Below are 16746 nucleotides of genomic sequence, written 5' to 3'. Positions count from 1 at the left end.
TTGATACATCTGCTGCAGAATAGATGTGTTAGCAAGCAGGAAAGCACTATTAATCTCTGTGTATATCTCCATCAGAGCTCTTGGGTGACCAGGTGCATTTTCAATGAGCAATAACATTTTGAAAAGAATTATTTTTATTCTGAACAGTAGGTTTCAAGAGTGGACTTGAAATATTCAGTAAACCATGCTATAAACAGATGTGCTGTCTTCAGTCTTCGTTGTTCCATTTATAGAGCACAGGCAGAGTAGATTTAGCATAATTCTTAGGGCCCTGGGATTTTCAAAGTGGTAAATGAGCATTTGGTTCAACCTAAAAATCAACTGTATTAGCCACTAATAAGAGACTCGGCCTGTCCTTTGAAGCCAGCTATGAAAGTTGTAAATGGCACCGTCTTCCAGTAGAAGGCTGTCTTGTCAACATTGAAAACTTGTTTGCCCCCTTAATCAATGATCTTAGCTAGATCTTTAGGATAACTTGCCACAGGTTCTCTCTACATCAGCACTTGCTGGTTTACCTTGCACTTTTATGTTATGGAGATGACTTCTTTCTTAAACATCATGAACCAACCTCTGCTAGCTTCCAGCTTTTCTTCTGCAGCTTCCTTACCTCTCTCAGCCTTCATAGAATTAAAGAGCATTAGGGTCTTGGTCAAGATTGGGCTTTGGCTTAAAGGAATGCTGTGGCCGATATGATCTTCTATTTAGACCACTCAAACTTTCTCCATATTAGCAATAAGGCTGCTTCATTTTCTTATCTGGGTGTTCACTGGAGTAGCACTTTTAATTTCTTTCAAGAACTTTTTCTTGTACTTACAAGTTGGCTGTTTGGCCTCTCTTGATTTGTGACATGTCTTCCTCACTAAGCTTAATCATTTCTAGCTTTTGATTTCAAGTGAGAAATGTGTGACCCTTCCTTTCACTTGAATACTTAAAGGTCATTGTAGGGTTGTTAATAGGCCTAATTTTAATATTGTTGTGTCTCAGGGAATAAGAAGCTTGAGAAGAGGGAGAGAGATGGCAAACGGCCATCTTGGTGGAGCAGGCGGAACACGCCCGACATATATTGTTTGCCTTCTTAAGTGGACGTGGTTCCTGATGCCCCAAAACAATTGCAATAGTGACAAAGATCACTGATCACAGATCATCAAAACGATAATGAAAAAATTTGAAATATTGCAACAATTGCAAAACTGTGATACAGAGACAGGAAATGAGCACATGCTGTTGGAACAATGGCACCAACAGACTTGCTTGACGCAGAGTTGCAACAAACCTTCAATTTGTATTTGGAGGGGAAGAAAAAAAAAACCCACCAATCTGTGATACACAGTAAAACAAGACATGCCTGTAGATTGTTTTTAATAAAGTACAAATCTATTTGAAAACATTCTGAACTGTAGTAGCTTTTACATGTCTACCATCCATCAATATAACTACTATCATGAAGAAACTGTGACTCATTTTTTCATAAAAAGGGACCTGAATTGGGGAAGGTTGAAAAACACTGAGTAAACTGTAATTGTGTGTTGCTTGACGACAGGCATATGTTCTGGGAAATGCATCGTTGGGCAATTCCATCATTGTGTGAACATCACATACTGTATTTACACACCTAGATGGTATTGCTTACTGCATACCTACACTACATGGTATAACCTATTACTCTTAGGCTACAAACTTGTACAGCACGTTACTGTACTGAATACTGTAAGCAATTGGAATACAATAGTAAGTTTTGTGTATCTAAACATGTATAAATATTTTAAAAGTACGGTAAAAATATGACATAATCTTATGGGACTACCTTTAAGTATGTGGTCTGTTATTGACTGAAATGATTTATGTTGCATGACTATATCTTAAAATTTTAAAAATTTATTTATAAAAATTAGTCAATTAGGCCGGGCCTGGTGGGTCATGCCTGTAATCCCAGCACTTTGGGAGGCCAAGGCAGGCAGATCATTTGAGGTCAGGAGTTCAAGAGCAGCCTGACCACCATGGTGAAACCCTGTCTTTACTAAAAAGACCAAAAAAAAAAAAAAAAAAAACTCCAGGTGTGATGGTGCATGCCTGTAATCCCATCTACTTGGGAGGCTGGGGCAGGAGAATCTCCTGAACTTGGCAGACTGAGGTTGTGGTGAGCTGGGATTGCGTCACTGCACTCCAGCCTGGGCGACAGAGGGAGACTCTGTCTCAAAAAAATAAAATAAAATAAAATTAGTCAATTAGTAAATTATAAAACTAATACTTTGTACAACATTATTAATCTGACTATGTAACAGATTTGCTGATGATTTGAGTAATTAATAGCAATGTTTTTGTTATGGATTTCTAGCCTGTGCTGGTTTATTTTAAATAGGTATAATAATACCTATAAAAACATATTTCTTGCCTCTTAAATTAGTTGCATATTTCTACTTTTGGATAGTCCTATTAAAAAATATGTTTTCATTTTAACATATTGGGTCATGAATAGGTTTCTTAGAATTTAAAAACAAACTTATTAACTCCAGAAGGATTAGTATCTAATATAATTAACAGACGTCTCACTATTTTTTACTCAACTCCAAATTACTGTTTCTAAACTCTGCACTGAAACTTTGTCCATTCTTGTATTACTGTTATACAAAGAAAATAGCAGCCGGATGTGTGATTTTGACACAAATCCTTTTCTAGTTACTTACTCTCAAGGGCCAGGACACATTTTAATTGTCTTAAGAAATTCTACAGGACAGGAAGAGAAGCTTCTTTTTAATCAAAGTTTTACATTTAGAATTCTCTGTCAATATTCATTTGAGTAAACATTTCTCTCAGATGTCCTTTTAGGTATATACTGTGTTCACATGTTTAATCATGTTTTCATTAAAATGTCATGTCTCAAGAAAATGTCATGATTTGGGAAGTGCTACTTTTTGTGAGTTTTAGAAATCAAAATACTAAAATTTAAACGTTTCATTATTTTTCTATTCTAATTTATAGTTGAAATTAAAGAAATGGAGAATGTAGAAATCAGCAATTTATAATGGTTTGAGTGAAGAAATCACACTGTATGAGGTCAAAATGGATGTTCTTTATGAAAAGTCAGTTATAACTTGCAATTTTCTATCCTGTGTCCTAAAAATATAAATTTTCTTTCTAAGTGCTTAATTTAGTGAAAGTAGGGGAGATCGGTAGTGGACACTAGGATTTGCTGGATACTCTCTTTCTTTCTTTAGGAAATTTAAAATCAGAGCTAGCCCTAAAAGCTTCTTAAAGAGGTAATATTTTATTTTAACTATTTATGAACTATTGGTTGGATTTGGCAGTTATAATTTTAAAATATTAACAGGTTACTTAAGACTTTAAAAATATATTTATCAAAAGCACATATTTTTATGTGTTCATGTCTTGGTGTGTTTTGGAAAATACCATAAGCTGTGTTGCTTATAATCAATAGAAATTTATGTCTCATGGTTCTGGAGGCTGGGAAGTCCAAGACAAAGGACTCTGCTTTCTCATAGTCTTCTCACTGGAACCTTGATAGAAAGAGGATAGAAAGAGGGAGGGATCTCTGAGGTCTCTTTTATAAGGACACTAATTCCATTCCTTAAGATTCTGCCCTCATAACACAATCACCTCCCAAAGTCTGCACCTCTTAATACTACCCCTTTGGGAGTTAGAATTTTAACATATGAATTTTAAGGGAATACAAACATGCAGTTTATTAGTTGGTGTGTGTGCATGTATGTGTGTGTTCAGCTTATTTACAAAGAGCACTAAACTTTTTGAACATTTCCTTAGAATTCTGCTTCTAAAGAATGCACAAGGAATAGAATTACAGATCTCACACTGGACATGAAAAATACAAAATTACACACTTGTTAAAACTGCAAGGGAATAAATAATGTGTTTTCTCTATGCCATTAGAGAGTGAAGCCTCCCCTCTATGCCTGCTTGATTTATACTTTGGGCAATCGTATGAAAGTTATGCAGATCTTGACTATAATCTGAGGGAACCAGCCACAAGACTGGATTGTATTTTAATTGTGGGAAACTGATCGTCTTCACCTAATCAGTTTTCCCATTGCATATACCATGTGCATGACATAATTTTAAAAGACCAACTGCGTGATATTTGTTTATTTTTCCTCAAATGTTTTTGTAATGAAAACATGATTAAACAAACATGTGCCCAAAGCTTTGACTCTGGTTTTATTTATGGACATTTATACTTGGTCAGATTGACTTCATGTTGGCTGCTACAACTTCTAAAAGGCCATGTCTTGTGTAAGTATCAAACTTCAAAACAAAGGAAGGGATATTCTTTAAGTCAGTGGTCCTCAGAATGTTGTCTTCAAACCAGTGGCATTAGCATCACCTGGGAACTTGATAGAAACTCAATTTCTTGGGCTCTACCCCAGACTTACTGAATTGGAAACTCTAGGAGTGGCACCTAGCGATCTATGTGATGCTACCAGCCCTCTGGCTGATGCTCAGGTTTGAGAACCACTATTGTAATTATAAACTATGTCCTTTACATACAATTTTGGTATTATTAGGCATGCATTGAGATGTGTCTAAGGCAAGGGCTCATGAGAGTTGAATCAATTTTAATTGGTTAAGTTCTGAGTTATGTAAAGTCATCTAAATGTGTATGTGTCCTCTCCATAGAAAATCACATCTTGGAGGATGTGAACAAGTGTGTGATAGCCCTCCAAGAGGGCGATGTGGACACTCTGGACCGGACTGCAGGGGCCATCAGGGGCCGGGCAGCTCGAGTCATACACATCATCAATGCTGAGATGGAGAACTATGAAGCTGGGGTTTATACTGAGAAGGTGCTGGAAGCTACAAAATTGCTTTCTGAAACAGGTAAGCATGGGTATTAGGTCTGGCCAAAATGTTAATGCCTTGATTAGTTTCTATAACTGAATAAATCTGTTTCATTGATTTCTGTAGGCCTTTATGCTTCTAAATTGCACATAATCGTGGAATGGGTGGAATACTTGAGTGTTCTCTTTGTTTTTTGAGTTTGAATTTGAATAATATTAGGAGAATGACAGTTTTACTGCTTTGCATGCATATATTTCTTTATACTTTTCATATAGATCATTTGATTCTCACAAACAATAAAATTTTTCTGCTTACTTAATTATCTCCAATTATGGATGAGATAATTTTATGATTTGAGAAAATTATGGTTTGAATTGGCTAAGAGACTGGAATGAGGTCACAAGGTTAGAAAATAGTGCAGATGTGATAAGAACTTGGAATCTGTAATTTAACCTTTTCTTCATTTATTGCTTGAGAGGATAGGACCTTAAGGAAGAACTCTGAACAGCCAGTGGAAAGCATAAAGGTTCTAGATAGTGAGTGGATATGATGTGCTCCAAGAAAGGTGGTGGCTGCTGACAAAGAGTTAGGCTTTCAGCATATTCCCTTTCTTTCTAGGAAAGCTTTACATGCCCTTCTTCAGGGGCATGTGGCTGCTCACAGGACTCACTGCTATGGTAAGGTATGGTTACTTATGGGAGCTTGTCAGAGCTTGCAGATGCATTGGGGTAAAAAAAAATGCTTCCACTGAATTAGAACAATCTACAACTCTGGAGAATATATAAGACTGGCCTGTTTTTAGTAGTTCTCCCCTCTTGACCAATGTCTTTTGGCTTCCTCAGGCCTTGATTTATATATATGAGATAAGATATATAGTCCAAGGAATGAGAGGAAACTAGGGAATAGAAGAAGAGAATGTAAGTCCACATTGGATAAGGTTGTTAATGAATAATGAATTGGTGCATATATATGCACAGAAGGGCCTCTCCCCTCAAACCCTAAGGGGGACCTTCATAGGTTTGCCTATGAGCTTTGGATGCCACCAGGCATTTTTAAAATAGCCATCTCTGAAAGGTCAGATATAGCCATGTTCCAAGTTCTGCATGATGAGATGTGTTGGTAGAAATATGTTGCTTTTTATGGGGAAAAGATTATTTACAAAGAGTTCTGTAGGTATTTGTTAGCCTGGAATAGCAAGTAAAACACAATACATAAACACAGGTATTGGTCATTCTCTTTGAAATATAAGCAGAAACAGAATAGTGTGGTATCATGTTATAAAGAGCACATCTAGAGATTGTTGCCCTTGGAACATCCTTACAGACTTAGACTTAGACATAATAACAAAAATAATGACAAGATATAACTGCATTTGAATTAGCTGAGAGTCAGCACTGCTTTCTTTCACATAAGCTTGCCCTTTGCATTCAATTGAGCAACACAAAGCAAGCCATACAGTATTTCTTTCCTCACTTGGAAGAGTTATAAAAAGGTATTTTTTTTTCCTAATTCTCCAAATTAAGGACTTTTTCATTAGTAACCTTTAGGGAGACCATCTCACATTTCTGTGGCTTACAGTTCCCAGCCCATCAGCTCTATTCTTGTACAAAGTCTCAGCTTCATGTGAGATATCTGACAGAGTAACACTCACCTGGGTCTGTCACTAGATAAATAATACCAGAGAAGTGTTGAAGACCTAGAGACAGGACTCAGTTCCTGCCTACTCATGACTGGTGGGAAGGACACTTGTGGCAGATGAAAGATACAGAGCATATTGCCAATTTTCATGTGACTTTCTACCCACAGATAACTCAGGCACTGTTCAAATGACATTTTAGAACTTTTTCTTATTGTATCTTGGACTGCTTTGACAACAGGAGTGCCACTTACTAGGTCAAAATCTAAAGGCAAGGACAATTGCTTAGTTGATTGTAATATTTTAACATAATTTTCACCCAAAGTCTTGATATGTAAATAATGTCCTGGTTGATTTTTCTACTTTTAAAAAAACAAATAGTCGTTCATCCTGGATTGTTGTTGCTAATCAAGATTTTTGCTCTTACTTGTTCTGAGTTTTTACAATTTTTATCCTAGCTTGCAATGATTGAGCACTCTGCGGGCTTAACTAAAGGCACCTTTCTTATTTTGATGCCCATATCCAATTCCTAATTGAATGCGGTAGATGAGCAGGACATTTAAATTCTACTTTCCAGGATTTATTGAAGTTAACTAGGAAAGTAACCAGGCAGAGACTGAAATAGACAGCTTATATATAACTTTAATTGAAAATATAGGAATAAGTGTCAAGGAAAAGTGGGTGTCAGTGGACTAAGAGCTAGAATACAAAGGTATACAATTTCTTTGGCATTTGTCCCCAATTGTTCTTCTCTTTCTGAAACAGGAATAATGTTATTATTTTGTGAATAACTAGAGAGGTTGCCAAAGAAATGAAAGAAAAAAACTTCAGCTGTTAACTCACTGATTGCTAATGAGAATTGCTGGGGAATGTGCTTGCATAGAGTAGACACATGGAGTTTGAGGATGACCACAGGATCAGTTCTGTAATTATGGTTGTACAAAGTTTTGTTGGTGTGTGTGTGTGTGTGTGTGTGTGTGTGTGTGTATATATATATATGTTGTCTAAAGTGATTTACTTCTAATGTCATTGTGTGTCTGTGCTAAGGAGACATAAGATATATGTCCTCAAAATAGAAACCCTGTGCATGTCCCTGATGCCAAATTATCTACCTTTTGCTTAGTTTTGTTTCTGACTTAAACAATTTTAGAGCCATGTTGAATTGGCCACTTTTCTATGTGAATCTATCAAATTTTGTCATGAGAGTACATTGTAGGATGAAAGAGGGGGGCAGTGGGAAAGAAGGGAAAAATGCCAAGAGGAAAGATAAGGAGAAAGAAGACAAAATGTCATGGTTTTTGTTGTTGTTGTTGTTGTTGCCACACCTACTCGGTTTTGCCCATTGATTTTTTGTTTGATATTTTATTTTTAAAAAATTCTGTGCCATTAGATTCAAGACCCTGAGTCAGACATTCTCAACCTCTGTACTGTTGACACTTTGGTCTGAACAATTGTTTCTTGGGGAGAGTTCTGGGGACTGTTTAGTCCATTATGGGATGCTTAGAAGCATCCCTGGACTCCACCTGCTAAATGTTCGTAGCATCTCTTTCTTCTACATGCCAAGATGTAACCACCAAGATGTCTCTAGACATTGCCAGATATCCTTGAAGGAAGTGGGTCCTGGTGGGCAAAGTAATGTGCACTGAGCATTACTGCCCTAAAGTAAAGAAATAACCCAAAATAGGGACAAGTTCAAACAGGACAGATCGGAGCCCATGTACTGTGGACATAGTGAAAAGGGAGTGGGGTTGGGAGTATATTACGAAGAAGAATCTGTAAAAGGGCAGAATAGTCAAACAGCCTTGACTGAACTGGATGTTGCTGCTGAAGGTGTTTACACACAGGCAAACTCCTGTGTAGACAGATGAATGGCTGCAGGGGTAGGTCACTATAGGGAGACTCCCACTTTACCACCCGGCTGCCCTCGCTGAGTGGTGGAAAATTGAGAGGTACCCAAAGAGTGATAACACATCTGTGGTTTATTTTCCATGAATTATTTTCTTTCCTTAGTAAAGACAGTGCTTTGCTTAAGAGTGCTTCTTGTCTTGATATGAATGCTGAGTTAAATTTAAGAAAATTTTGTAGATTATTAGTATGTTAAGAATTATAGGGTAGCATTATGTACAAATTTACCTGTTCATTTTCTATAAAACAATCTAGGCTGATGAAAACACAATAAATTGGATCTACAGCAGACCCATTAAATACTTACATGGCATATTTGATGCACTGTTCAATAAAACCTGAATTATAACAAATTGCCAAACAGCTTAGTAGTAAGTACATGCTTGACCAGACCCATCTTCATAGATCTCGTTTACAAAGTTGGGTTGCTGCAGGAAGCTGAGGAGGGGTGAAAGCACATTCAGTGATATCATATATATATATATATATATATATATATATATATATATATATATATATATATATACAGTAGCTCATTCTTCACTGAATGGATTATATTGAAATGTCATTTTTGTAAATTTGATAGCTGACTCAAGTTTGTGGCCATGTGAGCGTGACTAGGTTAAGAGATCTGTGAGATTCTGCCAGACATTTTTTCTTCAGAGGAAACAATAGACCAAAAAAAAAAAAGAAAGAAAGAAAGAAAGAAAAAAGCATATTTTAAAAAGGGTTCTATGTTATGGAGCACTCTGTATGCAGAGATTAAAATTCCATTATTTTGGAAAATACGTGGGCCAAGCAGATGGTATAATTTTTACTTCCATGCTCTATAACCTAAAGTTTTATACGAATGGGAAGGTTTTTCTTTTTACAACATTTCTATATATTTTTGCTTAGAAAGTATAAAAGGACCAGCAAATAGAAAGCATCCAAACTGGAAATCTTATTGAGAGGGTACATTTGGGCCAGGACAATGCAGTAGAATGAATCCAAGGTTAGGATTCAGAAGAACTGTTACTTGACTGCTACCAACTAACTGTGACCTTAAACAAATCAGTTAGTGCCTCTGGGACTTGGTTTTTTCCTGTATTGCCCAATGTTTTGTCATTCAAGAATGGGTCGGTATTAATTGTGTAATATATGCCTCACTGTTTCTGGCTTCCTGGTGACTGCACTTGGCATAAGCAATTATTGCCCATGAGTCCCCTGTATAAACCCTCTGCACCATCTGGACGAGGGCCTTCATTATTCTCCAGGCAAAACATATCCATGCTGCTCCCTCTGTCCTCCCTGCAATGTTCTTCATCTCCTCCTCCTCCTGCTTTACATCTGTTTGTTGAGATTCTCCTTTAAAATATAGCTCTAGTCTCAGTTGGAGACCACAGAAAACTATTAGTGTTTTGACATTTAGTATGGTATGTCCTCTTCAGTGTAAATGACTGCTTACAACAGGATTGTCTGCTTTTAGAGGCAAGTGTTTCTATAGGTACCCACAGCCTAGAATGGTGTTTTCAGTAACACATTTAATACGTAAGTATTGATTAAATGAATACCAAAAATGAGAGCATTGCACTTTTTCTTTTTTTTCTGTAGAAAATATGTCTACCAGCAGCCTCAGGTTTGCAGCTCAAGACCAATTTCTGTGTATCAATGGGAAATCATCTGATTGGCTTTTTGGCCTATGCTTCCTTCAGTTGGACTGATTTCTGTTGCTAGTGGAATAGAGTTTTATGATTGGACAGGTCTGAGTGACCTGCCTATCTCTCTGGCTGGAATATGGGGGGCTGGAGTATGAGATTGATGTCAGAAGGAGGTAGTAGGGGCAGCTTATTGGGAAGACAAACTATTAAGTATTAGAGATAGGAAGGACTATCCACAGTCTAAGTTACTTCGGCATGACTAATTTGAAGTCGGAAGTGTAGGAAGAATGAGAAAGAAGCCTCATCCAGTAAAGAGCCCTTAAATAGATAACGTATAATTTGTCTCAATGTCTTTTTTATATGACTAAAACCTATATACTCTAAGTATTGTAGAAATCTGATAAGTTTTTGAAGATCTATATTATTTTTCCTAAAAGCAAATGCAAGGTTTTGGGGCTCAGAGAACAAACGTTACTTTGCACAGTAAGCATGTCAGTTTCCCATGTTCCATTCCCGCTCTTGGAGCAATGTGATGAGGGCAGATGGATTCTGCACATACAGTGGAGGTCTGTGCTACAGGTGGGGAACCACACCATTATGAATCTAGGAGCTTATTTAGAAATTGGTGCTCCTCCTGAGGGCAGGAAAGAAACACTTCCTCTCTTTTTTTTTTGAGATGAAGTTTTGTTCTTGTTGCCCAGGCTGGAGTGCAATGGCAGTCTCGGCTCACTGCAACCTCTGCCTCCTGGGTTCAAGTGATTCTATTGCCTCAGCTTCCCAAGTAGCTGTGATTACAGGTGGTTGCCACCATGCCTGGCTAATTTTTTTTTTTGTATTATCAGTAGAGATGGGGTTTCACCATGTTGGCCAGGCTGATCTCAAACCCCTGACCTCAGGTAATCTGCCTACCTCGGCCTCTCAAAGTGCTGGGATTACAGGCATGAGCCACCGCGCCTGGCCACGTTTTTTATGTAAACAAATTCTGTCCAGGAGGTAGCCAAGTGGTTAAAAACTTTTGGAATATAAATGCATGGTTCCTAGTTTTATCCCTCTTTTGAAATGTAAACATATCTCTGGAGAAGCTAAGTCTATAAATCTCTCTCCAGGTTATTTCACTATCTTAGGACCGTTAACCTTTGAACCAGGTTACCCGTATTTTCGTTCAGACAGGGTTGACCATGCAGAAACATGAAAATATTTCCTATACACTGGTGTGTTTGTAAATGATGTGTTCTCCCACAATTCAGACATGTTCAGCTCTCTCAGCATAAGAGGCTGAAGAACCACCTCAGAAAATACGACCATAACCAGATAGCTTACAATATAGAAATGTAAATGATTCCTCATCAAAAGAAAAGTTGCTTGACTTCTCTCATAAGATAAATGCAAATTAAAAACTATGCTGAGAAACCATTACCCATCAGAATGGCAAAAATCCAAAAGTTCTATAATACACTTTGTTAAGGATTAGGAAAAGTCATCTTATATTTTGCTTGTAGATGTGCAAAATGGAGGAAATTTGACATCTTCTATCAACAGAACATATTTAACATTTGGAAAGCAATCTCACTTTTAAAAATCTGTTCTTCAGATGTACTGGCAAAAAATATAAAAACGTATGCACAAGGTTATTTATTACAAGATTGTAGGCTAGAAACAACACAAATATCTAGCTTTAGGGCACTGGTTGAATAAATTATGGTCTAATCACACAGTGGAGTAGTATGCAGCTATAAAACAGAATGGGGAATAACTATACAATCTCTGACTATATTTTTAGGTTAAAAAATGAGGTGGAAAAAGTATGTATAACATGTTCCATTTATTTTCAAAGAAGGTAAATTATATAACACAGGAAGAGAAAGTAAGATACAAAATTTTATTCTAACAATAAAACCTTTAATGTGAAGGTGGAGATGGGGTAGGGTAAACATAGGAAGATTCACAACTGCATGTGTGTATAGGCCATAAATTTGGGGTGACACAGCAGAACAAACAGCACTTCTCTAGTGCCTGTTTGTCAAAGTACAACTAAAAAAAAAAAAAAAAAAAAAGACATGAATCTCCAGTTCTTCATGGATTCAGAATCCTGGGAACTGGAGAGTACATGTGCTTCTTTGTCACTTCAAGGACATCAGAGACCAGCATCTGTGGTAATGACAGTGTAGTAAATTAGGGGCCTACATATTGTGTCTAGCAGAGTCAGTGCTGGTGTCCACTGGAATTGGTGGCCTGGATGCTTTAATTGTGCACAACTGAGGCTGTAGTAATGTCCTGTCACCCAGATTCTCTGACGGAGGGGAAACTGTCACATCAGTGATAGGTGTTTGAATCAGAGGAAGAATATGCTAACAGCCACTCATTTGGAAGCACATGTGGTACATCCTTGGAGTATTCCAGAAATAGTTTTGGTAATGAAAAAATGGGAACCTTTGCATGTAGCCGGAGGGCCTGAAATAACAGGTGAACAAAAGAACAACAGAAGTACTGTATATGGCCAGAGTAGTCTCCAGATGACCTCCTTGCCAAATTTTAAATTTGTTTTGTAGAGACAGGTCTTGCTATACTGGCTAGAGTGGTCTCCAACTCCTAGCCTCATGTGATTCTCCCACCTCAGTCTCCCAAAATGCTGGGATTACAGGCATGAGCCCATCCCACTTGGCTCCTGGTTTGCCTTTCTGTATTTTACCTTTCCTCTAATTCTACCTGATTTCTTCCTTGTCAGTGAAGTCCCCTTTCTAACCAGACCAGAGAAACCCACTCTTCGGTGTACCTGTTACTCTTATTACCTGTGTTACTCATTTGGAACCTACCATATACTGCCAAGTATTTCATACTCCTTGTTACCCACTTTTCTACTTGTGTTTATATCTGTCCTAATGTTTATATCTGTCTTCTGTCCATCTTAGTACCTGAGGCATGTGTGTATGTATTGACTTTTTGCATGTTTTTGTTAAATTTTAACCTCTTAAGATCTGAGTCTACCTCTCCATTACCTGCAGCTTTAACTAAGAGTTGAAACTCAAAGATGTTATTAATATAAATGAGTAACATAATGACACAGTTACCTTATTCTGGGGGATTAAACCCTCCTTAAATCACATACTTAATGATGAAGATAAGAATCTTTTAAGTTATGTGCGATAAATTTTTAGCAAGTACTTTATTACATCTTAATGCAATCTAAGTATTTAAACATCACAGATGCCAAATTAGACTGTATTTATTAAGCTGGGTTTTGACAAACACTAAGCTAAATAAGGCATCATGCTCATGCTCAATACTTTATTCGTTCCTTAAGTTTCAGAATTAAATGTGCCATCCTTTTAAGTTATAAACCATTTGTGATTATTTTTGAAATGCTTATTTTAAAATAGAAGAAAACTTTCCAAGCAAGCATTTTCTTTCCTCAGGAAAAGGAATTTGTGTCTAGACAAGAGCAGATGGATGCTCCCTGATTCTTTTAGGGTAGTTGTCGTGAATGGAATTTAGAGAGTTTTTTTTTACCCCCTCCTTCTAGGCAGTCCTTTTTCATCTTTTATCAAACAATTCATCTCATGGGTTATGTATTGCCTTCTGAAACTTAAATTTGATTTATGTTTGAAATATACATTTATAATTTTCCCAACATGAATTTATGGAAATGGCAGCCTTTAGAAACTCCCACAGAGGTAACAGATGATTGACTCGGATGAAAGAAAGTCCAAGAATGTATGCAGGAAGAATTGGGACTGGCCAAGATGATGATAGTTGTCTGGAGAGGTAGAAACAGCTGACAAATAGCAGCAAATAGGGAGCAGATTAAGCCAGGGTACTGTTGTTCTTGCTCCTGGATTCCAATTTTCAACTTCTAACCTGATGTCTCAAGACAGAAGAGAAGCTAGTATATCATTGGTCTAGGCAGAGGAAGATTGAAATTTAGAGAAAGTATGTAAGGTTTATTTCTACATTGCCTCTGCTACATTTTAAAAAAGCATTTGAAGACACTTAAGATTTAAATTCAATCAAGTGATATAAATTAAATAATTAAAGTGGTGTAAATATGAGATAGAAAGGAAATAGTTTCAAGAGAATATTGGATGAAACTGGGTGGCTGAGTAGAAACTGTGTTTCTACTGGGCTAGGCAAGCTGAGTTGGAAGTGTTTTGTTTTTATTTTCTGGAAGTTACTACTTTGTTGGTAAAGCCTTTCAAAGACTTTCTTTCCTCATGGATCTGGGGAGGTCATAATGGAACACCATGTTTAACATTGGCCTTCTTGGCAAGCAAGATAAAAAGCAAAGTTCTAGGAGCAAGTTTATCAAATCTTGTCCTGAGGGCAGATTTCACAGGAAATTCCTTATTAAAAATGCAACACTGTCACCAGGATGATACGGGGCTGCTGAGGGGAGAGAAGGGCATAGAACTGGGGAAGCTCAGTTTGCAAAACAAATTGTACCAACTTCCCAGTTTTCAGATTCAGCACTAATTGGTGTGCTGTGTCCCATTATGCTCACCTTTTTTTTTTCCATGGTGAATCGTGTGGTTTTACCTCCAAGATCTTTCCAAAAGAGACTAGGTGATTTTGCCTGGTAGAAACAAACAGTGTGTGCATGGGTAATGCAGAAAGTCATGGTGTGAAGACAGCCCCAAGAAGCATTTACTGTGGCTCTTTCATGTGCTAGGCAGTGTGGTAATCATCTGACATGCATCCTACTTGTTTGTAAGTGCCTCCAAAGCATAACGTATTTGTGTTATTTACCACTCGATTCCCGATTCCCGGTGCCTAGAGTACTGCTTAGATTTGCATATAAAATTTAGTAATAAACTTGTTGAATGTATTTCTGATCTTTATGTAAACCCTGAAGGGCAATGATCATTATTTCTGTTTTATACTGAGTAAACTGAGGCTTAAATTGGTTTAATAACATGTAAAATTAAATATCAAGATTCATTTACACATTTTCCTGGAACCAATAAATATACTTGAAACGTAGATCAAGCATCGTTGCTACAATTACACAGAAATTTTCATGTGTCCTGCTAGCTATTTTTTTACCAATATTTTTACTTAGGGCATAGCTATTTTTACTGATAGTTTTACTTATAGCATAGCATACTACATTAGTTATATATTTCTGTGTAACAAATTACCCCCAAATTTAACTTGCCACGTGGGCTTTTCTTTAGAGCAGCTTACAACATGGCAACTGTCTTCCATCAGAGTTAAGTAACCAAGATAGTAAGAAAACAGAAGCCAGCATCATTTTTCATTTCAGAAGTGGCATCCCATCTTTTTTTGCCATATTCTGTTGGTTAGAAGTGAATTACTAGTTCCAGCTCACATTCAAGGTTGAGGGGATTACACAAAGGCATGAATACCAGGAGAAGAGGAATCACTGGGGGCCCTCTCAGAGGCATCTGTCACACATACATATTTGCAAATACGTGAGGATACGAGAGACCATAAGGGTAATGAATGGCATAACTGGATAAAACAGTCCTAGGGTGTGTGGACAAATCCCACAACATGGACTTAATAAGGACATATTCAAATGCTGGTATAATAGCCCTATTACCTTGTGCAGTGGCATTTAGAGCACAAAAGATCCACTGAGGCAATATGAAGCCATACAGTATGTGGACAGGAGGGGACAGAGGAATAACAGAGCTAGATCGTGGAGAAGGAAGGGCCTAGATTCATTCAAGATGATTGGAGAAGTGGGTTGGAGTCAAAGAGAACAGATAAGAGTCGGGGAATGGTACATAGACAAAGCTGGTACATAATTCAAAGATCAGTGTGCATGCCAAAGGGAATAAAAAACTAATGGCATCATCAGGAAAAATTCTATTTGACTTAGGTTTAGAGATTCAAACATTAATTGAAGAAGAAGCTCTTTTTTGTTGTTTTTGTTTACCCAGAGTAAGAAATTGGAGTTCATTTATTTAAGAAAGTATTCTTGGCAGTGAGCCATGATCGTGCCACTGCACTCCAGCCTGGGTGACAGAGCGAGACCCTGTCTCCAAGAAAAAAATAAAACTTGGAGAGCTCCCTCTCCCCTCCCCCCTCTCCCCTCTCCCCTCTTTCCACGGTCTCCCTCTGATGCCGAGCCGAAGCTGGACGGTACTGCTGCCATCTCAGCTCACTGCAACCTCCCTGCCCGATTCTCCTGCCTCAGCCTGCCGAGTGCCTGCGATTGCAGGCGTGCGCCGCCACGCCTGACTGGTTTTCGTATTTTTTTGGTGGAGACGGGGTTTCGATGTGTCGGCTGGGCTGGTCTCCAGCTCCTAACCGCGATTGATCCGCCAGCCTCGGCCTCCCGAGGTGCCGGGATTGCAGACGGAGTCTCGTTAACTCAGTGCTCAATGGCGCCCAGGCTGGAGTGCAGTGGCGTGATCTCGGCTCGCTACAACCACCTCCCAGCCGCCTGCCTTGGCCTCCCTAAGTGCCGAGATTGCAGCCTCTGCCTGGCAGCCACCCCGTCTGGGAAGTGAGGAGCGTCTCCGCCTGACTGCCCATCGTCTGGGATGTGAGGAGCCCCTCTGCCTGGCTGCCCAGTCTGGAAAGTGAGGAGCGTCTCTGCCCGGCCGTCATCCCATCCAGGAAGTGAGGAGCGCCTCTTCCCGGCCGCCATCACATCTGGGAAGTGAGGAGCGTCTCTGCCCGGCCGCCCATCGTCTGAGATGTGGGGAGCACCTCTGCCCTGCCGCCCCGTCCGGGATGTGAGGAGCGTCTCTGCCCGGCCGCCCTGTCTGAGAAGTGAGGAGACCCTCT

The 16746-nt window shown here is 38.5% G+C and overlaps 1 protein-coding gene across 9 annotated transcripts in view; it reads left to right on the top strand.

The window, feature by feature from the left end:
• CTNNA2 (catenin alpha 2) overlaps positions 1-16746 on the top strand; it is a 1472650-nt gene that overhangs the window by 1365721 nt on the left and 90183 nt on the right. For all 9 annotated transcript variants that reach the window (XM_054678551.2, XM_016948864.3, XM_016948863.3 and 6 more), the window contains one exon: positions 4651-4851. In XM_054678551.2, coding sequence (XP_054534526.1) covers positions 4651-4851 — 201 coding nt within the window. The remainder of the gene's footprint in view (positions 1-4650; positions 4852-16746) is intronic.

This window comes from Pan troglodytes, chromosome 12 (genome assembly GCF_028858775.2).
Source record: "Pan troglodytes isolate AG18354 chromosome 12, NHGRI_mPanTro3-v2.0_pri, whole genome shotgun sequence".
NCBI lineage: Eukaryota > Metazoa > Chordata > Mammalia > Primates > Hominidae > Pan > Pan troglodytes.
The sequence above is the reverse complement of the archived record's forward strand: the minus strand, read 5'-3'. Positions and strand labels throughout refer to the sequence as shown.